At 38.7% G+C, this 25,542-nt stretch overlaps 2 protein-coding genes across 24 annotated transcripts in view; one reads left to right on the top strand and one right to left on the bottom strand.

The window, feature by feature from the left end:
• Positions 1-2,687, bottom strand: part of SEC31A (SEC31 homolog A, COPII coat complex component) — a 73,514-nt gene extending 70,827 nt beyond the window's left edge. For 13 of the 20 annotated variants that reach the window (XM_082391060.1, XM_082391062.1, XM_082391063.1 and 10 more), the window contains exons 1-3: positions 2,522-2,668; positions 1,938-2,057; positions 1,484-1,578 (exon numbers count right to left, since the gene is read on the bottom strand). The gene's annotated coding sequence lies outside the window, so the exon portion shown is untranslated. Of the gene's footprint in view, positions 1-420; positions 613-1,483; positions 1,579-1,937; positions 2,058-2,521 lie in introns of all 20 variants that reach the window. The other 7 variants (XM_082391073.1, XM_082391077.1, XM_082391078.1 and 4 more) reach the window with 5 other exon arrangements.
• A 126-nt stretch (positions 2,688-2,813) lies between these two features.
• THAP9 (THAP domain containing 9) lies at positions 2,814-25,005 on the top strand. Of its 4 annotated transcripts, XM_082391111.1 has the most exons (6): positions 2,814-3,027; positions 5,362-5,455; positions 9,774-9,969; positions 11,596-11,899; positions 13,657-13,807; positions 21,264-25,005. In XM_082391111.1, the coding sequence occupies exons 3-6, from the start codon at positions 9,826-9,828 to the stop codon at positions 23,242-23,244; spliced, it is 2,580 nt and encodes an 859-aa protein (XP_082247237.1). In that variant the 5' UTR covers positions 2,814-3,027; positions 5,362-5,455; positions 9,774-9,825; the 3' UTR covers positions 23,245-25,005. The 4 variants fall into 4 exon arrangements, with proteins under 4 accessions (XP_082247237.1, XP_082247235.1, XP_082247238.1 ...); XM_082391109.1 differs by lacking the exon at positions 5,362-5,455; XM_082391110.1 differs by lacking the exons at positions 2,814-3,027; positions 5,362-5,455 and adding an exon at positions 5,474-6,374.
• Positions 25,006-25,542: the final 537 nt, after the last annotated feature.

Below are 25,542 nucleotides of genomic sequence, written 5' to 3'. Positions count from 1 at the left end.
AAAGGAAGCAAAGATGTAATCAAATGATTAAATTGAGAACTTCAATGTCACCAGTAAAACAATAAAAAATAGCAACAAAAAACACGTAAAACTTATAAGCAAATGTAAAAATACATAAATACAACTCAAAATCAATGATTCCATTTATAAGGGACTGCATACTTCCCTATCCAAAAGTACACTAAGAATACCAAGAGCAGCGACCCCTTGTGGCTTCTGTAAAGTAAGTGGATTATTTTCATTTAGCAGGTCTACATTTAAGTAAATCAGTTCTGCAACATAGCAGTTTTCTGTAATTCATCTATAATTAATAATTAGAAGAATATTGTCAGAATAACGTGGGAACCACATTATCAGGAAACAATGCAGCAGAAACACATGTATCTATTTGTGCACCAGGGATTGAAAACACAAATTCACCTTAGACATTGTCTCTGCACTCAAGGAGCATCCTCTAGCAAGTTTCTTACAAACTTTTGAGTCCTTAAAAAAGGGCAACCGCCACAACGATGACACTTCACACCCATGAGAATGTGGAGGAACTGGAACCCTCGCCCATCGCTCGTGGGAATGCAAAATGGTACAGCCACTTTGGAAAAAGTCTGGCATTTCCTCAAAAGGTTAAACATAAGAGTTAGCATATGACCCAGCAATTCCACCCTTAGGCATATACTCAAGAGGAATGAAAACACATGCCCCGACACAAACTCGTACACTACTGTTAATGGCGGCATTATCTGTAACAGCCCCCAAAGGGAAACAACCTGAATGGACACATAAAATGTGGTATATATTCATACAATGGTATATTTTTTTCGCAATAAAAAGAAATGAAGTACTGGTACTACAACATAAATAAACCTTAAAAATATTCCAAGTGAAAGAAGCCAGTCATAAAAGACTAATTTCTGATTCCATTTACATGAAATATCCAGAATAGGCAAATCTACACAGGCAAAGATTAGTGGTTTCCAGGGACTGGGGGAGGGAAAATGTAAGCAGGGACTGCTAATGAAAAGGGAGTCTCTTTTTGGGGTGATGAAAATGTTCTAAAATTTATTGTGGTGATGGTGGCACAACTCATGATACACTAAAACCCATCGAATTGTGCACTTTAAATGGGTTAATTGTATGGCATATGCATTATATCTCAATAAAACTCTTGCCAAAAAAAATAAGGCAACCAATTTTTAGTTGAAAACTTACTTATTTCTATTTACCCTTATTCAGGTCTTAATTGGTTGAGTGCTAGAAAAGCTTCTAATAGTCTAACCAATTGACAGTGATTTAAATCCAGGTCCTACCCTTTGCACATCTTACAGCCAAGTTAAGTACATCCCCCATGGATCAATTTCCCCCCATTCATGTACTATCCTTAGACCTTGTGATTTTTAACAAAACTACATAAGCAAAAGCTATGTTAATTTCATTCAAATAAGATATAAGCATATTATAATGGAAAGCAATCGTGAATAAGTAATACCTTGAGATGAATCTTTTTGGCTAGAGTCTGGATACGGTAAACAAAAAGGGAAAAAGAACAATCTTGCTTGGAAATGTTGGACACATTCTTGCCAGCTGGAGATAGAAATAAAAAGGTTAGGGACATTTCTGTTTTCTAAAATAGGCCTCCACAGTTAAGCAGGAAAGGTGCCACATAATATACTAAGGATCTCTTCAAAGATACAAAATAAAAACTATGTCCTACCTTGGCCCCATTTTGTTTCCTCTATGAAAACTTAAATCTCATACTGTAAACATAAAGAGCTTAACGAAGACATCGTTCTAAGATCTTCTCACCCTGAAAGCTATCCAGGATGCCCCACACCCCAACCAAAACCATTTCATTGGCCCTCTCTCCTGCCCCTCCTAGTACTGCTATTGATGAGTCCGAACTAGACCGTGCGCTTACCCCCAAACCCCGAGGACCTTCTTACCTTATTCCCTTCTTAATTCCCCCATTGCGGCAAAGGATCTTGCAGGAAAGAATCAGTTGAACTGAAAGTCGACTTATCTTGGTATTATATTCTCATTCAAGCTCCTCTGAGGTCACATACCTACAGTCAACCATACCAACAGCGCCTACATTATCTCCGCATCAGAGAACTACAAAATAAAATGCAAGGGGCTTCCCTGGTGGCACAGTGGTTAAGAATCCACCTGACAATACAGCAGACACGGGTTTGAGCCCTGGTCCGGGAAGATCCCCCATGCCCTGGAACAGCTAAGCCCGTGTGCCACAGCTACTGAAGCCCACGCACCTAGAGCCCGCGCTCTGCAAGGAAGAGTAGCCCCCCACCCTCTGCAACTAGAAAAAGCCTGCGTGCAGCAACGAAGACCCAATGCAGCCAAAAATAAATAAATAAATTTATAAAAAATAAAATGCAAGGAAATGACATGCCTCTCAGTAAATCATTTATTTGGAGTCCAATTTTGTCTTCAATATTTCTAGGGCGCTGCGTTTACCCCTCACCCTCCTATCCCTCCCGTCACATCCTCCCGTCACTTTCAGAGCTCGCACCTGGAGACCCATCGGCATGCCACAGGACTCGCCTCAACTTTGGTCCTGCCTCTCCCCTTCGCATTCTCTCGGTGGGACTCACAAGAAGCGCGATGGCACTGGATTTAACCAGAGCACACGGATGAAAGGAAGCCGACGCCAGCTAAACCCACTAACCACCCTCCAATAAGCGGGGAGGGGCGGCCCAATGCGCGTCTTAATACCCCTGGCCTTTCCGATTGGCTGCTGCGACACGACGTGGTCTGTGATTGGCCACGGCGACTGCCGCAGGGCCCCCGGAGAGAAAGGGTGGGAGCCCTGCGCCTTAAGAGCCCGCCTTTCTCGACAAATAAAGGTCATAACCGCAGTGTCTGCGGGCGGAGCTAACTTTATCGGGATTCATGCTGTCGCGGGAACACCGACGGTGGAGCCCCACGTAGCAAGAAGATGACCCGAAGTTGCTCGGCAGTGGGCTGCAGCACGCGGGATACCGTGCTGAGCCGAGAGCGCGGCCTCTCCTTCCACCAGTGCGTGAGAGCAGCCTCCGCGCTAATTCCCAGCATGACCAGGCGGGAGGCAGGGCAGGGTGGACCGGGGCGGGTGGGGCGCCATGCCATCGGCGTGGCGTGGTGTGGCGTGGCGTGGCGTGGCGTGGCGTGACGTGCGTAGCGTGGGGGCGGGGAAGGGAATTGTGCAACTTTGAGAGCTAATGCTCTTTCTCGTCTTCCTGCTCAGTGTTTGCTTCCGAAGTGCTTGCTTTCTCCATTAGCTTTTAGCAGGGGTTACTCGAAAGGAGTCTTGCTTCTTTTCGGAAGACCGGAAGGGAAGGCAGTTTAGAAGAACTGTTGAAGGCGTGCGCTTTCATTAGAGTGTGTGGCTTGCTCAGGAGCATGAGTACGGATCAGTTTGTTATGGAACTGAACTGGAGTCCCCTTTCCCACCGCGCAGGAAAGCCACTTTACTGACTCCAGGTTGCAGTGAAGGAAAGTCCAGTGGTGATTGCAGGGTGGCAAGCAAGGAGAATGGGCAGCCGGTGCTGAAAAGTCCTGAACTCCCTGATGGCTTTTAGGACTTTTAAAAGCAACATTTGGGGTGAGGGCTGCAGGGTGCATGACATTATTCTGATTAAATGGGGGGTGAGGTAACAGTCTGGTGTTTAGAGAATGTGAATCATCGGCCTTACGGTTCCAGCCAGTCTGAGGTCTAAGTACGTGTGGTCAGCAGGTAGTCACCATCCTCCACCAGGGTGGGGCGTTAGTTTTTGCAGAACTACCCAAAGATATGCCATCAGATTGTTTTGTATATCCCTTGAGGAGGAACTAGGACTCACTATTGTTCAGGCTATCTGGCTTAACTGCTTCCCCCCTACCCCCCACCCACTCCCTAACTCCTCTAACTTCCCTAATTAGTCATTGCTTGGGTCCGCTCTTTGGAACTCAGGGAAGGCCTAGGAGACTGAAGTTTTTTGTTTTTTGTTTGTTTTTTTTTTGACACGAACTGGGAGACACAGGGCTTTTGTACCCAGGAGGGCCCTGAAGGGACCTGCTCAGTTTCAGATTTTCACCAGTACTGTCATTACCAGTTGTTCAGTATCATTAGCCCAGCTCTGCAAACCTGGTCCGACTCTGGCTATAACTGGTTATGCAAGGAAATTATATTTGGCACAAGAGTGGGGCGTATTTTCAGACTGATCTAATTTGAACCCACATCTGTGGTCCAGTCTAGTAAAGGTCATTGAGATCAATGAGAAGTGGAAAAGTGCATAGAATAGATACTCACAAACAAAAAGAAATGTACAGTGTTTTTTTAAAGTTGTAGCCTATTAAGGCAATATGAGGGGTAGAGAGTTAAACCCCTGACAAAGGACTTTTATGAAAAAATCAAAAAGAGCTGTGTGGGACAAGTGGTATTTGAGTTGGACCTTGAACCTTACCTAGATTGGAGAGTGGGGTGGAAGGAAGATAGCATTTAAATAGGAACAACGTGGGAAAATATAAAGGGATGGAAAGTGAAGATGCAATGTAGAAGAGTGGGAAAAGTAGCTTGGAGACAAATTATCTAAAAAAATTTAACATGTCAAGTTAAGGAGTTTCAACTATCTATGGTAGGCGTTTTGTAGTATTGCTTAGTTCAAGTAGGGCTGCTTCCTCCACCTAAGCTGTTATAATTGTATCCTTTCTGCTTTGGGATTTGTTTCCATCAGTTAGTTTCTATCCTCTTTTTATTGTAAATTGCTCTACTGGTTACTTGCCTAAAAACACTGAATATGTTTGCATTACTTCCACTTTTAAACACAGACACACAGACTCTTGAACCTTTGTGCACCTCTACACTACCCTCCCCTTCCGTTTATAACCAAGTTCCTCAAAACAGAAGCATACACCTATTTCCCTAAGTCCTGTTGCCTTTTCACCCTACTGTAGCCAGATGTCTGTCACCACGATAATGAAACAGCACTAACTGAGGGTCATTGGTAATCTTGCCAAATCTAAATAAGCGCGTGTAAATCTTTCTCTTGACCTCTTTTAACTTTGCGTGTAAATCTTTCTCTTGACCTCTTTTAACTTTCAGTCACATCGACCACTCCTTGAAACTCTCATCTCCCGTAGCTGTACTGACACTCTCTCCCTTGTTCTCTCCCTTTTCTTTAATTTCTTTCTCAACTTTTTGCTGCCCTGTTTTTCCTGTGCCTTTTTCCTAGTTTCTTTAAATAGGTAAGAACAGGCTTATTGCTTTTGTTTTATATGTTGAGAACCACAGTAAGACCTGCTTAATTTAAAAAAAAAAAGTGATGCATTTATTACAGTAGTCTGCTATGATTCTTCCAGCCTGATTTCTTCCCCATTCATTCCATTTTCTAGATTTCTGGAAATGATTTTCCTAAAAATGCAAATTTTATTATGCTGGTTCCCTGAAGGAAGGATTTTAACCCTTGGGGTCTTCAGTGCCTACAAGGTAGAGTCCAAGCTCCTCTGTGAATCCTTTCCTCATACACCTCTCTTCCAATCTGAAATATATTTCTATTATTTTATAACAATATGTGCGGAATTAAACACACGGAATCGTCTGTCTTCCTGACACCTAGGAAGTTGTAAGGAAGGCAGGAAAGAATAGAGACAGGAAAAGGAGTTAGAATACTATGGTGTTAGTCCTGGTGACAAGGTAATATTGATCTGAAGTAAGGGCTCAGCGAAAAGGTAATCTGGGAAGGAGAGGATTAGTCAACTTGCTGTTGCCTGAAGCCTCCATCTTCAAGCTATGTGATCCTGGAGCTCTTTCCATAAAAAAACAAAATAAAACAAAAACGAAAAACCTGAATACATGCCTCTGATGTATGGATAGTGATTTATAATAATTTATAAATTTATATATGAAATGATATACTAATATATATTATGAAACACAAAAATTAGAAGATGGGGCAAAGAGTTATAAAATTGAATTCTAATAATTTCTTCAACTCTCAATAGATGAGTGTAGACTTCTGTGGTGGCCATTGACCTGAAGGATGGATCCAAAGCTTATATAAGGCATACAAGACCTTTTGTGATCTGACCTCTAGCTACCTCCCATCTATAACTACTCCCAGCTACCTCTGTACTCTCCTTTCAAGCCTCCAAATTAACTTACTTTTCCAAGCTTTATCAGCCAGAAAGTTCCAAGTAATCATTTTATATCTCTGTGTCTTTTGCATCTGCTTGGAGTGGCCACTGTGCATGGCAAACTCCTATTGACACTTCAGCTCTAGCTCAGATAATATGTCCTGTGAAGTCTTTCCCAGCATCCCCAGCACCACCACCAGAGCCGTGAAAGAGGTTGTCAGGACATAAGCAAGGCGCTGTGGTTGAAAAGCCGGAATCAAAATGACTCACAGGTGTGGAAACCGTTACTATGACAATATTGGTGCTCTGTCAAACACATAAATGGCTAAATGCAAAGTGGGACTGGCAAGTTAAAATTTAAAGTGACCCTTCCCTTTTTGTAGGTGTAAAGAGATTAAGAAATTCTATTTATTTCATAACCAAGGAATTACATGCATGATCATTTGGAAGAGTTTTTGCCTTAATTGTTGGAATGAATTCTATTTTTAAACTTTTATTTATATGTAACAAACACCTATTACCCATCACTAGGAATAAGCAGATGTTAACATGTTTGCTTTTGTTCTGTTTAGAAGAGACTTAAGTTGTAGGTATAGTTGAAGCCTTGCCCCTCAATCATTTCTCTCCCTCTCTAGTGTAGCCACAGTAGAATTGGTTTTGTTAGCCACTTTTCTGGAAAATATTTGATGTGCAGGAAACAAGAAGTAAATCTCTGCTAATAGTATAAAAAAGACATAGTCGACAGGAGGAAGAAAATGGATTCTGTATTACAGTGTAAGCCATTTCATTACTGTGTATATGAGATGGTGATTGGTTTGGGATTTTTCTTCTGCCAGAGGTGGCTTTAGACTAGGGAAACATGAATTCCAATTTTAATTGACTATTTACTGGTGGCTAAACTTGGCTGCTCCAGTCTTGGTTTCATCTTCTGTAAAAGGATAAAAACCTGTCTTGCAGAGTTTTTTAAGACCAAAACTAAGTCTTTAAAATATATATATAGCACAAGGTAAATGCTTTAAAAGTGGTATCAATTGTTAATACCAATTTAATTTTGTCCAGAACTCAAATTAGTCCGTCATGCTGGTTAGACTGCAGTATTTACCAACCCTTTTCATGTCTTTTTGCAGATTGGAAATATTTGTTTAATACTTTGGGGCACACCTACAAAGCAGTTTGGGACTAGCTTGATGTAACTACTTCAAGGGCTCCAGGTGGCCCAGGCCCACCCCATGGGCTAAGGGGATTGATAACTGTACTCAGCAGGCATGCCAGTTGGGAAGCTTTGATCAGAGAATCAGGCTGGTAATGTAACTTGGTAGACTAGCCAACTTTTGATGGTCCCTTGCATGGTGAGAGACTACACCCAATCTAGAAATGTGGCCTCACAAACACGTGCCATCAGTTAAGGAAAGAGCCCAGTGAAAAGAGAAAGGTGTGCCTCATCTTTATTGGAAAGATAATTCCCTGTACATTCTCTCTTGATCAAGTAGCATCATCTTCCTGGAACAATAAAATAAAAAGTCCCGAAAGTGGAATTAGTTGTTCCTAAGAAAGAACAAACCTTGAATAGTACTTTACCATTTACAAAGTGCTTTTGAACGCATCTGTATCTTCAGGTACTCTTACTATAGCCCTGGAGGAGGCTGAGAGATTGAGAGATGTATCTAATACCACATGGCTGGTAAAAGGGAATTGAGACTTAGAGGTTTTCCAATTCAGTGTTCTTTCTCAAGGTGATTGAGAGAGTATCTCAGAATTAAGTTTTATCATACTGTCATATCATTTCCCTAACAAGTGGCTAAGGAAATTTAAAATTTCACCAGTTTCAGTTCTAACAACTATGTGTTTTAAAGCCTGAGTTAAAATATATAAAAGTCATAGAGCTACCTATAGATCTATCTCCAAAATAAATCAAAGAAGAGGGTGCAGGGAATTCCTGGTGGTCCAGTGGTTAGGAGTCCGTGCTTTCACTGCTGAGGGCCCGGGTTCAGTCACCAGTTGGGGAACTAACATCCCACAAGCCGCGCAGCATGGCCAAAAAAAAAAAAAGGAAGGAGAAGAGGGGACAGAAAAAATAGTTCTGTGATTTTCATTATATTACTTTCACAAGTTTTTTCCCTCACCCATTGCTGAATATAGTCATTTGGCTGGGATTGACAAGTAGAGAAATACAAGATAATTTTTATGTTCAAGTCTAAGAAAAGTGGTCCTTTCGAAACAAAATAGGAAAATTGAGTATAGGAAATGTTTCCTACTGCTTAGTAACAAATTTCCTCAAACTTCAGTGGAAGCATCTATTTTCTTACATAATTTCTGAGGGTCAGGAATTGAGGAGTGGATAAGCTGGGTGTTACGGGGTAGCTCATGAGACTGCAGTCATGTTAGCCAAGACTGCAGTCATTTGAAGCCTTGACGGAGGTTGAAGGATCTACTTTCAAAAAGGCTCCCTCACATGGCCTTTGGCTGGAGAACTCAAGTTTCTTGCCAAGTGGACTCTCCATAGGGCTCCTTATCACATGGCAGGTAACTTCCCCCAGAGAAAAACCATTCAACAGAGAGAGCAAGGACAGATCCTTAGTGCTTTTTATGATCTTGTTTAATGCCCACTATCACGTCTGCTTTTTTATATTCCTTAGAAGCAAATTACTAACCCCAGCCCACACTCAAGGGGAGGGGAATTAGGCTCCACCCCTTGAAAGGAGGAGTACTGAAGAATTTGTGGACATAGTTTAAAATTGACACAGGGCTTCCCTGGTGGCGCAGTGGTTAAGAATCCACCTGCCAGTGCAGGGGACACGGGTTCCATCCCTGGGCCGGGAAGATCCCACATGCCACGGAACAACTAAGCCCGTGCGCCACAACTTCTGAGCCTGCGCTCCAGAGCCCGTGAGCCACAACTACTGAAGCCTGAGTGCCTAGAGCCCGTGCTCCGCAGCAAGAGAAGCCGCCGCAATGAGAGGCCCACACACTGCCACGAAGAGTAGCCCCCGCTCACCGCAACTAGAGAAAGACTGCGCACAGCAACAAAGACCCCGTGCAGCCAAAAATAAATTAATTAAAAAAAATTGACACAGGAAAGGAAAGACACATTAAATTTGAGCAGATTCTGTTAAGTGTAGGCTGTGAAGATAGAATGTGCAGGGTGTTTAATAGAATTGTCCACATACAAATTGAAACAGATGAGATCACTTAGATATTGAGCTTTTGGATTTAAATGTATTTTATTTCAGTAAATTTAAAAAAGCACGCGGGCTTTCTCTAGTTGCGGCGAGTGGGGGCTACTTTTCGTTGCGGTCGGTGCGCAGGCTTCTCATTGCGGCGGCTTCTCGTTGCGGAGCACGGGCTCTAGGCGTGCGTGCGCTCAGTAGTTGTGGCTCGCGGGCTTAGTTGCTCCACAGCATGTGGGATCTTCCCGGACCAGGGCTTGAAACTGTGTATCCTGCATTGGCAGGCAGATTCTTCACCACTGCGCCACCAGGGAAGCCCGTGCTTTTGTATTTAAAAAGTCAAAGAACTTTGAAAAATGAAATTAGATCAAGTGAATTAAACTTTAATTAACTGGACTTCATGTTTATGTAAAGCAGTTAAATAATAAATCGGTTTATATAATAAATACTACTGTAGTGTTACTATATTTTCGTGTTAATGGAATTTTAATATGATTGCTGTAGATTTCCAACTGATACCATTCAGCGCTCAAAATGGATCAGGGCTGTTAATCGTATGGACCCCAGAAGCAAAAAGATTTGGATTCCAGGACCAGGTGCTATGCTATGTTCCAAACACTTTCAAGAAAGTGACTTTGAGTCATATGGCATACGAAGAAAGCTGAAAAAAGGAGCTGTGCCTTCTGTTTCTCTATACAAGGTATTTAAATCTAGGTGTAAACAAAATTAAATTTTACAGAGCCTTTAAAAATCAAGACAGCTCACATTATAGCTAGATTTTACAGAGATAAACACAAAACCAAAAACCTAGGTCTTAAAATAAATCCTATAATACACTTTAAACGCCTAGAAAATTAGTTTTGGGTTTTTTTTTAAATATATGTGTAATATTAGTAATTGTGCTTTGGAGCTTTTTAAAAAATAAAGTGTATATGGGACTTCCCTGGTGGTCCAGTTGTTAAGACTCTGTGCTTCCAATGCAGGGGGCACGGGTTCCATCCCTGGTTGGGTAACTAAGATTCTGCATGCCATGTGGTGCAGCCAAAAAAATAAATAAATGAAATGTATAAATGCAAACCATATGTCTAGATATACATAAAGGTTACTAAACTGATCACAAAAGTCAACTAGTAGATATAAACAGCTTTAGAATGCAGGCTTTTGTGTAAGTATGAGACAGTTTTCACAATACTTTGAAATTATCTACCCCCTCCTTTTTTTTGGCTCTCCCCAAAAATGTTATTGATCTTGACCAAAAACATACCTAATTATTAACATTGATGTAGAAAGAGGTATACGGAAAATAGAAGACTTTCTATAAGTCAGTCATCAGTATTGGTGTTACAGTCTTATGTTTCTTTTGATTGCTTTTATTTTATCCCAGTCACCAGTATTAGTGTTACATTCTTATGTTTCTTTTGATTATTTTTATTTTATCCTTTTACTCCTTAGCCACATGCTCATATGTGACTCAATCACTGTCTGCAGTCTGCAAATAGTCATCCAACTGTTCTATCCTTGCTCTACCCTCACCTTCCTCTTATTCATTGGAGTCTCCTTCTTTTGGTATTGTTTTATCTTATTCCCTCTTTCAGAAGAATATGGTTGGTGTCAAATCCAAACTCATAAGTTCGAAGAGCTTTCTATTAATTGATTTGTGCATCTCTAACTGCCCTGAATTCTCTTTTTGAACCACATGTACTTACCCACTGTATATATGATAAATTGACTTGCTTTTATGCTTTCATTTAAAATCAATAATAGTTACAATTTATTGGGACCTACAATGGTCCAGGCATTGCACTAGGCGATTTACATAAATTATCTTATTGTATCCTCAAAACAACTCTGTATTATTATCCACATTTTATAAGTGAGAAGATAAAGGATTATAGACGTTAAGTCACAGCTAACAAGTGAGGGGAGCCAGGAGTCTTAATTCCAAAGCCCATGCTCTGTCCTGTGCCTTCCTGTCCCCTCCATTAAACCATGTTATTACTCCTTCAAAGAACAACTCAAAACTCCTGTGAAACCTTCCCAAATTACCACCACCTTTCTCTAGTTACTTTAATCATTTCAGAAACTTTCAGCATCATGTTACTACTTCTGTATAAAAGCCAAAACAAAAACAAAAACCAAAAAAAGCAAAACTTGTATACGTTGTCCCAGAGATCATATATTTTAAAAAGTCAGAGATTATGACCTTTTCCTTCATAACTAACACTCCACAGCAACCAGGTGAGTGCTTTGTATTCAGTGGTATTTTTATAGATAATCATTGTGTGATAATTTCTAAAATAAACTTCACTTTCTATTTGTGTCATAGGTTCTCCAAGGTGTACACCTTAAAGGTAAAGCAAGACAGAAAATCCTAAAACAGCCACTTCCCGATAATTCTCAAGAGGTTGCTACTGAGGACCATAACTACAGTTTAAAGAGACCTCTCACAGTAGGAGCGGAGAAGCTGGCTGAGGTGCAACAGATGCTACAGGTGTCCAAAAAAAGACTTGCTTCTGCAAAAAACTACAGGATGATCAAGAAGAGAAAGGGCTTACGATTAATTGATGCACTTGTAGAAGAGAAGCTCCTTTCAGAGGAAACAGAGTGTCTGCTACGAGCACAATTTTCCGGTATCTTCCCTAGTGACCTGTAATATTTACAATGTAGCTCTTAATTTTTCTGAAATATCATTACATATTTATTTTGTGTTGCCAATGGAAATACGCTTTTAGCTGAGAAGTGAAAAGTCTCTAGCATAAGCAAGAAGAATGAAAAATAATCACCAAAATCCTTTTATGATTTTATAATTTTAAAAGTAATATGTTTATTACAGGAGAAGCAAAGAAATGTATAAATAATAAAAATAACACATAATCCTACTACCCAGAAATGAGATCATATGGTTTATACCATATATTGTACTTTTCACTTTTTAAAAAAAATTTTTTTAATTTTTTTAAAATTTATTTATTTATTTATTTTTGGCTGCCTCGGGTCTTAGTTGCGGCACATGGGCTCTTTGTTGCGGCACCCAGGCTTCTCTAGTTGTGGCATGCGGGCTCTCTAATTGTGGTGCATGGGCTTAGTTGCCCTGTGGCATGTGGGATCTTAGTTCCCCAACCAGGGATCAAACCGGCATCCCCTGCATTGAAGGATGGATTCTTAACCACTGGACCACCAGGGAAGTCCCTACTTTTCACTTTTTATAATCACACACTTGTCACTGCAAATTCCTTATAAACAATTTTAACTGCTAGATAATTTATCACTAAAGTCTTTTTTTGCAGTGAGTTGAACTAGATAATTTGCAAAATCCCTTTGAGTTTGAAGATTGTGTTGTCTTCAAATTTTTTTCTAAAATACTCTATAGAGTATATATATGTTCATTGAAAGACTACCTAGTCTTCTTTGTGAACCAGGATATTTGAAGAGGGGCAAAATAAGAATTGCCAACTTATTACTCTTTGATGAAAGCAGCAGGGATTTTGGATTTGCATTCTGGTAAAAGAAGCATGTCCTTTTCTAGAAAAGAGTAGTTATCTCCAGTGGAAGAGAGTATTTTGTGTTTTTCCAAGAGGGGAATATAGTTTATAAATAGGGGTCTGCACCAGGAACAGAGGATTTTTTTTTCTCTCAATAGTAGGGAAGATTGTTCATTCTAAATAGTTCCCTATCCCCCAAAATATTTCTTGTGTCTAATTTTCACTCAGATAAATGATAACCAGGGAACAAACTAAAATTAATAAATGTCCTCATAATCCAGAGACTTAATTTATCCATTTATTTCATTTTCTTCCTTGTTCCTCTAAAAATCTCCACTCAGGCTGCCGGTGAATAGTAAAACGTAATGACTCAAGTTGACACATTTTTCGTCCCTCTTTCTAGTGAAATGATCCAAGATGAACAGGATAAATTGGTTAACGGTCTCTAAGATTGGATAGTAACCTCTGAACAAACTCAGTTAAAATGTAACTGGTGCTTCCCTGGTGGCGCAGTGGTTGAGAATCTGCCTGCCAATGCAGGGGACACAGGTTCGAGCCCTGGTCTGGGAAGATCCCACATGCCGCGGAGCAACTGGGCCCGTGAGCCACAACTACTGAGCCTGCGCGTCTGGAGCCTGTGCTCCACAACAAGAGAGGCCGCGACAGTGAGAGGCCCGCGCACCGCGGTGAAGAGTGGCCCCCGCTTGCCACAACTAGAGAAAGTCCTTGCATAGAAACGAAGACCCAACACAGTCAAAAATAAATAAATAAATTTATTTAAAAAAAAAATGTAACTGTATTTGAATTTTGGTGCTTAGCATATTTTATATCCAAATGCTATGATCTATGCCTGAAAATGTTACTGTACACATTTTTCATCACAAAGAATAAATTTATTTTAACAGATTTTAAGTGGGAGTTGTATAACTGGAGAGAAACAGCCGAGTACTCCACAGAAATGAAGCAATTTGCGTGTACACTCTACTTGTGCAGTAGCAAAGTCTATGATTATGTAAGAAAGATTCTTAAACTGCCTCATTCTTCTATCCTCAGAACGTAAGTGAATTACTTTCTAGATATTAAATAAAATAAACATTTTGTTCTTTCACTGTAGTTTATACATTAATGCTGTTAGCATTCGTACTCTCCTTTTGTCCACTTTCTCTTTTTAAAAACTTCTAGGTGGTATTTACATATTATCACAGTCGATATTTCACCCACAGAATGAAGACATATAGGCTGACAAATTTTTTTGCATCTTTCAGATGGTAGAGACACTCTGGGTGGTAAAATCTAAATCTTGAAATATTGGAATTTCTCAGACACTTCAGTAGTTTTAATATGTGTCTAATCTAGAAAATCGAGAACAATTGATTGGTATCTAGATTGATACCATTGGTTTGAGGCAAAGATCAAAAATCTGAATTTTTCGTAAGCAGTGTAGTTGGTGCCAATGCAGGCTGTCCAGAAACCAGATTATGAAAAATAATTTTTTAGAATTTGTGGTCAAAATACATAGCCATGTTTATATTCTCTTAGTGGGAAGCAAATAACACAGTGACTTTATAGTAATGCCTTATAAATTTAATACTCAATTTTTACTGTTTTTTTCATCACGGGTTTTACAGATTCTTTTATTTTTATTTATTTACTTATTTGACTTAAATGACAGAAATGTATTGCCTCACAGTTCTGGAAGTTAGAAGTCCAAAATCAAGGTGCTGGCAGGGTTAGTTCCTTCTGAGGGCTGTGAAGTAAGGGTCTGTTCCATGCCTCTCTCCTTGGCTTGTAGATGGTAGTCTTCTCCCTGTGTTTCTTCACATAGTCTTCCATTATCCGTGTATGTTTCTGTGTCCAAATTTCCTCTTTTTATGAGGACACAAGTCATGTTGGATTAGGGTGTGCCCTAATGACCTCATTTTAACTCGATTACCTCTGTAAAGACCCTATCTCCAAATAAGATCACACTCTGAGGTACTGGAGGTTAGGACTATGATATATCTTTTTTGAGGGACACAGGTCAACCCATACCAGTCACTTTCCGGCTGCCCAAGCCTCCCGTTACCCGGAGACTTCTTCCTGTGGCTCACTGAGCTTCTGTGACGTGATGTGGCTGCTGCTGAACTCTGCGGCTCATCTCCTGCCTCTCTCCCTGCCCTCTTAGAGTCCATGTTCCTAGTGTAAGGCGTTTCTTGCTGCTTCCTTACCTTGGAGACTTACTAAGTCCATCTGCCTGAAATGCCCATTCTCCCTGTTAGTCCAGGAGATGGGTCCTCACCCTTCAGGCTCAGATTAGATATCACATCCTTTCTGAAGCCCGGCCTGCCATTCTTCCGATTCTGGACTAGGTGCCCTCTTGCGCACACAATGTGGAACTGAATCTTAGTACTTAACACTGTCTTCCCCACTAGACTGTGAGCTGCCCAAGTATGAGGTCTGTGTCTGGTTCTTTGTTACACCTCCTGCCCTGGAGGGGTGCCTGGAACACAATGGTCTCTTGATAAGTATTTGTGGAATGAAAGAATGCCTGGATGGTTGTTGAGGATTTTGAACAGATGTAAGGAAGAATTGCAGTGGACCTCAAATCTAAAGAGCAACACTTCATTTAATCCACTGCTATCGGGGCAGAGGCCGCGCAGGAACGGCAGGAGACTTCTCTCCTGGAAGGTGCTTGTTGGTTTCTTATCGCTTCAACTTTAAAACAGACTCACAGGGGCTCTGAGCTGGAGAAACTCTTAGAGATCATGTAGTCCAACCCCCTCATCTTAAAGAAGGGGGAAACTGAGGTTAGGTGGGAGGAAGGACCTTGATTATTATGAGGGGTTTTTTTTCCCACTTGGGGGGGAACCTCTTCTTTTTTTTTTTTTAATTTTTATTTATTTATTTATTTATTTATTTATTTTTGGCTGTGTTGGGTCTTCGTTTCTGTGCGAAGGCTTTCTCTAGTTGCGGTGAGCGGGGGCCACTCTTCATCGCGGTGCGCGGGCCTCTCACTGTCGCGGCCTCTCTTGTTGCGGAGCACAGGCTCCAGACGCGCAGGCTCAGCAATTGTGGCTCACGGGCCCAGTTGCTCCGCGGCATGTGGGATCTTCCCAGACCAGGGCTCAAACCCATGTCCCCAGCATTGGCAGGCAGATTCTCAACCACTGCGCCACCAGGGAAGCCCTCTTCTTTTAAATTGAGATGTAATTGACACATAACATTATGTTAGTTTCAGGTATACAGTGTAATTGTGTGTTTGATATTTGCATTCGATATTTGTATATATTGCAAAATGACCACCAAGATAAGTCTAGTTAATATCCATCACACACAGTTACAAATTTTTTGTGTCTGTGATGAGAACTTTTAAGATCCACTCTCCTAGCAACGTTCAGATATAGGTACAGTATTATCAACTATAGTCACCATGATGTACATCACATGCCCGTTAAAAAAAAATGAGTGAGAATTTTCCTCCACACATACTATTAACATAATACTACTACTAACAAATTTAGAAATGAGAGAAAAAGGAGGAAAATTCATTAATTGTTCCTCTAGGTTATATTTAAACAATTACTATTAACATAGGGAATTTTCTTCCAGTCTTTTTTCTGTGCTTTACTAGTTTTTTATATAGTTATGATCTTGAATAGCTGCAGAATATCAGGCAGTCGTACCCTACTTAACTTTGGTATTCTCCAACTATTGGACATTTATATTGTTTTTATTTTTTGGTTGTAACTGCTATTTTGTATATTGAGATGAACATTTGTGTATAGGCTGATTCACTCTCTTCCATATGTGATTTTATCATTTAGGCCAGATATTACACTTATTTATAAATGTCTACTTTCTGGTAAGCAGGAGACATTTTTATAGACACTATGTTGCTATCACTTCCACACGTTTTTTAGTCAAGTCCTCTCCTTTGCACTGGTTTAAAGCATTAGTTACTGATTTTATGCTATGGTTTATGTGAGACATTCCATACGACTTCTCATCTCCCCCCGCCCCCCATGGTTTTCTTCATTTCTATAGTTCTGCATCAACTCCTGAATTAAGTCTTCTCTGGTAATTCCAGCTCACACTGATCTTTTTTCTCTTCACGTCATTTTTCATTTTGTAACCTTTGCCGTGTCATTATTTCGATTTACAATTTTAGTACTCAAAGGGTTGCTTATTTCTTTGGATGCTTCATCTGAAACTAAGTTACCTTGTTTAATGTGATAGTAATACATGCTTAGTATAAAACATTGAAACAATATGTAAGTATATAAATACCAGAAAGTGAAAAATATTTATAATACTTCCATTCCCCTAATCCCACAAAATAACCACTGTTAGCAGTTCGGTATGTATTCTCCCAGACTTTAAAAAAAAAACTATCCATCACCCAAATTTTGTTTTAATGGCCATCTATTATTCCAATATATTAGAAATACCTAGATTTTATACTGAGAAATCTGAATGGTCAAAAATTTTTATTTGATTACATTTCCCTTCATTTCCCCCATTTATATCTATTTTCAACACATCTGTGCTTAAGTATTAGATCTCTAATCATATTGAATATTCATTTATTCAGTAAACATTTATTGATCAGGAGCAGCCAGTGAGACAGGAGGAAAACCAGGAGATTGTGATGGCCTAGAAGCCAAGTGTAGAAAGTATTTCAAGGAGATAGTATTGCACTGTGTCAAATGCTGCTGGAGATCAAGTAAGATGAGAACAGTCAATTGACCATTGGATTTTGCAAGATGGAGACGTCAGTGATGACCTTGATAAAAGCAGTTGCAGTGCTGGGATGGAGAGATAAGCCTGGCTGAAGTGGAATCAAGAGATACTGGAAGGCAAAGAAGCAGAGACAGTGATTATGGACTCTCAGGGAGTTTTGCTATGAAAGAAGAAGAGAACTGTGTCCATAAGTGGAAGGAACATAAACGGAGGGGAGGATATTTGATGAGATAGCAGATGCTGCACCTTGTTTGCCTGCTCATGGGAGTGATCTAGTGCAGATAAAATCAGTGATGCACAACAGAAAGGATAACTGCAGGAGGGCAACATCCAACGCTGCTGTGGAGGGAGGTCTGGCCTTAATTAGGAGCAGGGACAAATCATGCGTCAAAACAGGAAAAAGAGATACAGATGCAGCAGGTTAACAGATTTGGTGGTAAGAAAATGAGTTTTTATCAAATTGCTTCTATTTTCTCAGTGACATAAAGTTAATAGCTAAGAGTTGGGGAAGGAAGCATTAGAAGTTTGGGAGAAAGGAGAAAATATGAATAGTTGTTTTTCCCCTCCATGATAATGGAGAAACAGTTGTATGGATGACAGACCAAGCCAGACTTAACATTTTAAAAAACCCTTGATTCAGTTAGATAGGTACCTCACTCACTCATTTCTAACCACTATTTCTTCAGTTCTTAGCAACTATCAGTCACCTCTCTAATTTTCTCTGTACTGATGTTGGATCCTTTTTCAATTCTCCCTTGAATTCTTTATGTCCAGAACCTTCCCACAGCTGTGCTTCTTATAATTCCAGAGCTTTGGGTCTTTAAGGTAGTTTGTTTTCACAACTCCTTTGAAATAATGTCATAGCACCCTCAGCTTTCCTAATTATAATAGTGGTACATTTAGTATGATCTTAGTAGATCTTTAATGTTTCTAATTTAATTTTCTATTTTGGTATTCATTGCAGTTTAGTAAATTAGCTCCCTGTATAGGTGAGTTGATGTGAGAGCTTCAGAAATAACCAAGACAGTGTGAGGAGCTAATAGTCTTAAAGAAGAACGCCCAGCTCAGCATTATGGCTCTTTAGCACAATATTTTTCCTAAGCAGAGCTTTAAGCTACCCAAGTGACTCCCTATAATTATTCCATAACTAAGCTAATGTTTAATTTAAAATATGTTGATGAGTATGTCAATTATAATTGGTATAAACTTTCTGAAGGACAATTTGGGAATGTGGATTATATTTAAATTGACTCACTCAATTATGTGCACCTGCAGCCCAAAACTTCTTTAAAAGTTGAGTTCATTTATTCTAGTACATGCATAAGTAAATTTACCTCCGCATCCTACTCCTAGGAATTGCATAAATGACATAGATATGTATAAGTGTATGTGTGCCCACAAACACACATCGTGGTGCTCTTTGTATTGTTTAAAAAATAGAAACAACCTGAGTGTCCTTCAATACAGGTTGGTTCAATTATTTATGCTTTAGTTTTACTGTGTGTACACTTAAAATATTGCTGTAGGTCAGTAGTTAAGAACATGCAAAAGCATGTCTATAACATTACTATAGTAAAGAAAAATAGGTTCAGTATAATTTTTGAAAATTATATCTAGTTATGTATACATAAAGAGATCTAGTTATGTATACATAAAGAGATCTGGAAGAATGTCCCTGAAATATTAAGTGATTTTTAAAAAATACCTATTTATTTATTTATTTTTATTGGAGTGTAGTTGATTTACAATGCTATATTGTTTCAGGTGTACAGGAAGGTGATTTATGTATACATATATGTATTCTTTTGGGGATTCTTTTCCATTATCGGTTATTACAAGATATTGAATATAGTTCCTATGCTATACAATAGGCCCTTGTTGTTTCTCTATTTTATATATGGTGGTGTGTATCTGCTAATCCCAAATTCCTAATTTATCCCTCTAGGCTCCCCCGCCTGCCCCGTGCCACCCCCTTTGGTAATGCGTTTGTTTTCTATGTCTGTGAGTCTATTTTTGTTTTGTAAATAAGTTATGTATTAACAGTCATTTTTACTTTTTTGCACTTGGATGTGTCATTTTATACAATCAGAAAAAGTTTTGTTTCATTTTGAGTGGGGGAAAAAAGTTGGTTTGAGAGAGAAATCAGTCACTTCCCTACAACACTAAAAACTTGGTTTGAGTATTTCTACTCTCAGTTTTAAAAACTTAAAAAAAAAATCAACAAGTCCACATATTTTTCTGCCTGAGAAACATCATTCTAGTAGTTGTGGACATTAAGATACCATTTAAATTTTCATTTAAAAAGCAAGCTCACCAGAACATAAGCTTTTTTTAACCTATTTAAACTAGAACTTTTTTACCTAGAAGCATTAAGTAGTTTCATTAGATACTTACTGCACATGTAACACATTTAGCATCTTTAGTGTTCATTTGAGAATCCTACTGCAAAAGAATAAATTTTAAACAACTGATTAAAATTTGGTGACACACTTGAAAAGGCTTTTCAACATACTAGTGGGCTGTAGCACCCTGGTGGAGAGCCACTATTCTGTTTTCTCATTGTCTTATTATTTTGCCCTATTTTTAAATATAAACAACTGATTAATACTTTTGTCTCCTAAATAGTCAGAGTATGTCTTTTGCATTCTGTAACTGTGTTTTTCAAATCTGTTAGTGCATCTTGAAATCAATTTAGTGGGTCATAAGTGGCATTAAATTTTGTATATACACACATATATTTGTACCTGGCATATAGTAAGGGTAAATTCTGTTCATGAAACTTCTTGGTTGCAGCAAAATATTTGGAAAGCCCTGTCCTGAAATACGTCTGGAAGTACATTAAAATTTCAATTAAATAGAGATGGCTGTCCAGGAAGAAACCTTGGCAGCCTGGAATATAGCCCCCAAATCAGAAATTCAACCTAAAAAAAAAAAAAGTCATTTGAGTTATAAAAGTAAACTTCAGTGAAGATGAACACTTCAGTCTACCTCAGAATGCATTTAGTCTTATTTTAGACAATTATTAAACCTAGCTACTTCCTTTCCTGATCTATAACAAATTAGAAAGTGTAAATTAGAACTGAGTGAAAAGAATTCTGTTAGTGACAGACGCTAACAGAAATAGGAAAGAATAATCAGCAGTTTGGGAAGGTCAAAGAAATACTATGAAAGAACTCCTAAGATAAAGATAATAGTGTAGGTACTTTGGATAGGAGCAAACAGATGCAGACACTCTATTGCCCCAAAGGGCATAATTCGAAGAGCAGTGAGGAAAAGCCCCGAGCAAGGGCCTCAGGAGAGCTGGTTTTCACATTTGTGCGTGACTAGCAGCACAATGTGGGCCAGGCAACTTAACCTCTCCCTCTTCCTCCCAGTTTCCTAATCTATAAAATGGGGTAGATGTACTAGCTGTTCTCACTTTCCTTCCCCCTCAACAGTTTTCTCATCTCAGTGAATGTACAGGTAAGACTGGTTTATGATCTAAATTTCAAACACATCAATGAGAACAAACTGGGTAATTGATTTTTATTAAGAAGTGAGTAAGAAGTTAAAAATTTTGTGGTACGTTTGCATCTTCAATTGCTATTCTGTGTTTCTAAGTTTCTCTATTATCTTACTATTTTATCATAACTGTGAATATATGCTTGAAACGTTGGTAGAATTTGGCTACTATACTTGGCTTTATTTCAGCAGGGATTTGAGGCTACTTTAGTAGAAAAGGCCATTTAAGGCATTTTCCCTTTTTTAATTTCTTCGTTTGTGTTTTATGTTTTTCATTTTTTACATTTTCTAGATGGCTGTCCAAATGCAAACCCGGTCCAGGTTTCAGCAGCAACGTTTTTTCTTTCCTTCAACGAAAAGTAGAGAATGGAGACCAGCTATATCAATATTGTTCACTGATAATAACAGGTGTATCTCTCAAGCAGCAACTTCAGTGGGATCCCAGCAGTCACCATTTGCTAGGGTTTATGGACTTTGGTCTTGGCAAACTTGATGCTGATGAAACGCCACTTGCCTCAGAAACCGTTTTGCTCATGGCAGTGGGTATTTCTGGTCACTGGAGGACACCTCTTGGTTATTTTTTTGTAAACAGGGCGTCTGGGTATTTGCAAGCCCAGCTGCTTCGTCTGACGATTGGCAAACTGAGTGACATAGGGATCACAGTTCTAGCTGTCACGTCTGATGCTACAGCTCACAGTGTTCAGATGGCAAAAGCACTGGGGATACATCTTGACGGAGACAACATGAAGTGTACATTTCAGCATCCTTCGTCTTCTAGTCAACAGATTGCGTACTTCTTTGATTCTTGCCACTTGCTTAGATTAATCAGAAATGCATTTCAGAATTTTCAGAGCATTCGGTTCATTAATGGCACAGCACACTGGCAGCACGTTGTGGAGTTAGCAGCACTAGAGGAACAGGAATTGTCAAATATGGAGAGAATCCCAAGAAAACTTGCAAATTTGAAGAACCACATACTGAAAATGAATTGTGCCGCCCAACTCTTCAGTGAGAGCGTGGCCAGCGCGTTAGAATGTTTACTGTCACTAGGCCTGCCTCCTTTTCAAAACTGTATTGGTACCGTCCAGTTCTTACGCTTAATTAACAATCTGTTTGACATTTTTAATAGTAGGAACTATTATGGAAAGGGACTGAAAGGACCTCTCTTACCCGAAACTTTTAATAAAATCAACCATGTGTTAATTGAAGCCAAGACTATTTTTGTTACGTTATCTGACACTAGCAATAATCAAATAATTAAAGGTAAGCGAAAACTGGGATTCCTGGGATTTTTGCTTAATGCTGAGAGCTTAAAATGGCTCTACCAAAATTATGTTTCCCCCAAAGTCATGCCTTTTCCATATCTTCTGACTTACAAATTCAGTCAAGATCATCTGGAATTATTTCTAAAGATGCTTAGAAAGGTATTGGTAACCAGTTCTAACCCTACCTGCATGGCATTCCAGAAAGCTTACCATAATTTGGAGACCAGATACAGATTACAAGATGAGGTTTTTCTAAGTGAAGTAAGCATCCTTGACATTTCAGTTGCTCGAAGGACGGACTTGGCCCTTTGGGCAGTTCAGCGTCAGTACGGTATCAGCGTTATAAAGACTCTTTTTCGCAAAGAGGATATTTGCCAAGACTGGTCTGACTGTTCGCTAAGTGAGGCATTACTAGACCTGTCAGATCATAGGCAAAATCTTACCTGTTGTGCTGGTTATATTGCAAATAAGTTATCAGCTCTTTTAACATGTGAGGACTGCATCAGTGCACTATATGCATCAGATCTAAAATCCTCTAAAATTGGATCCCTGTTATGTGTTAAAAAGGAAAATGGCTTGCATTTCCCTTCAGAAGGTTTGTGCCGAGTCATAGATATTTGTGAGCGAGTTGTAAGAACCCATTCAAGAATGGCAGTTTATGAACTACTACTTCCTAAACAGAGGGAATTTTATCTTCAGCAAAAAATATTACATGAGCTTTCCGGGCATATTTATCTTTTTGTAGATTTAGATAAGCATCTCTTTGATGGAGAAGTGTGTGCCATCAATCACTTTGTAAAGTTACTAAAGGACATAATAATCTGTTTCTTAAAGATCAGAGCTAAAGGTGTAACTCAGTACCCTCTAAAACACCATTCAGAAAGAACTGAAACGAAAACTTTGTCAAGGAAACACTGGTCATCTTTACAGAATTACAAATGTTCAAGTTTTGCTAATACCAATAAATACAGGCATTTGCTAAGGAATGATGGCTATCTGTTCAAATGAAGGACCTAAAATATATTAAAATTTTTATTAAAAATAATTGGTCAACATTTACTTTAAAATTCAACTTACTATATTTTACAAATTGACCATTCTGCAGAGTGGACAAGTTTGTGGTTCTGACTTAGGAATTTCTATCATGCATATTATCACATCTGCTCGGACTTTGGTGGGGCTTGCAAGCATTTCAGAGTTACCCAAAATGTAGAAAGCAGTAAGTAAGTCAGTAGGAACAGACTAGCCAACAGGTGCTGTCTTCGAATTTACTGTTATACGACTGAGTAATTTGACTGGACATACTTTGAAAACAAGGGAGAATAATGACGAGGAGTCACCAAAACATTGACCCTTTTTATAAAGACTACATTCCCTAAAAGAGCTTTGGTTTACAGCTCTTAAGAATGTTAACACTAAAAAAAAAATGAAAAAAAAAAATAGAATGCCTATCAAACCTTGAATATAATCTTTACTTACACATGAAAATTAAGATATGATTTGAAAATTAGGCTAAATTAAACATCAAACACCACAAAAATCCTTTTGCTGGGGTACCCTAAAATAGAAATAATTATGCTTTATCAGGCAGAAGGTAAACACGAGCCATGAGATGATTCCTTGTGCTGCAACCAAGCTGGGAAATGTTGTCTGGGGAATACATAGGAGATGTAATTTTCACAGTCCATTGTCTCTGGACTTCAAAATACTACTTTGGAGTAATAAAATAGAGTGGATACTTAACTTGACTCCTGTCGGAGGAGGCCAGTGCTCACCAGAGAATGAAAAGAAGCCCTTATTTCAACTTCTCTTTCTGAAGAGGAAAATAATGAAACATATTTTCAGCGTTGAATAATGGCATTTCATAGCATGTGATGAATAAATTGGAAAAAGATGGTCCGTTGAGTCAATGAGAGTGAAAAAATTTGTCTTAATTACATGATGAGTTTTTTTCAGAAATTTAGCTTAAATAATCTGAAGATGGAAGCATACTAAGAACAATGTTCTCCATTCTCTCATACCCAGATCTGAAACGATAAATAGAAAAACATTTGTTTCACAAATGGGAGTATTTTAATGGAAAAAGAAGAAACAAGCACATTATTCACCTGTGTATGTAAAATATCTACTCTTATTGTCACTGAGTGAATGTTCACAAAGTACAGTTAATATGAAAACTTAAAGTTGTAAAAGATTAATGAGTAGGTGAAAGTTGAGTTTTATTAGTTGAAATTCCCCTTAGTGTATTTTGATATATTTCTGCTGGTTCTACCTCAAACAAAGGCTTCAATTCTGAAATGTAACCAGAGTTGTACCGTACTACATTTTATAAGGGACTATCGCTGAGAAGTCTAAATATTGTGGTTTTTGTTTCGTTTGCAATAGAATGAGTTTCGATGCACCGGGATAAATCTTATTTAAAGGAAGCCTGTTTATAGATCACCACCTTTATCTTATTGCTTATATAAATCCAAGTTTTGTACTTGATCTTTACTTAAAATTAGGTTCATATCTGTAGTGTCTTATGTTCTTTGCTGTTACATTTTATTCATGTCCTATATATTCTGTAATTTCTTAAAATAGTGTTTTACGCTATTTAAGTGCTGGATAAATTGGACAAACCTTGAAGACAAGAATCTTTCCATCACTGCCAGTAGCACAGTTAATTGCTCTTGCCCTAGTGAAGTGGTCCAGGTCTGATGTCAGATTTACTTGATATGATATGCTTGACAGTGAAATTTTTAAAATAAATTATTTGTTCATATTTGATTAGGGTAATGTAGTTTACAATTTCTACTCAGCACCCTTGTTCTTTTTTTTTTTTTCCCTCTGGAGAAAACAAACATTCCTTTCAGAAATTTATTCTTCTTACTTTCAACAAATAGTGCTGGATATGCACATGCAAAGATGTTAACTCTAAACGGAACGAAGACCCAAATGTAAGAGGTAAAACTGTAAAACTCTCAGAATAAAATAGAGTATATCTTGGAGACTTGGATTAGGCAATAGTTTCTTAGATATGACACCAAAAGCACAAGCAAAACAAAATAAATTGTACTGCAGCAAAATTAAAAACTTGTGCTTCAAAGGACACCATCAAGAAAGTGAAAGACAACACACAGAAAATTTTTGCAAATCATATATCTGATAAAGGACTTGAATCTAGAGTATACAAAGAACTCAATAATAAAAGACAAATAACCCTATTTTTTAAATGGGTAAAAAATATGAATAGTTATTCTTCAAAGGAGATACACAAATGAATGGGTGAATAAAAAATGTGTTGTACCCATTCAGTGGGTCACA

The sequence above is a fragment of the Balaenoptera borealis genome (genome assembly GCF_965194805.1).
Source record: "Balaenoptera borealis genome assembly, chromosome: 4".
In the NCBI taxonomy this organism is placed as follows: Eukaryota; Metazoa; Chordata; class Mammalia; order Artiodactyla; family Balaenopteridae; genus Balaenoptera; species Balaenoptera borealis.
The sequence above is the reverse complement of the archived record's forward strand: the minus strand, read 5'-3'. Positions and strand labels throughout refer to the sequence as shown.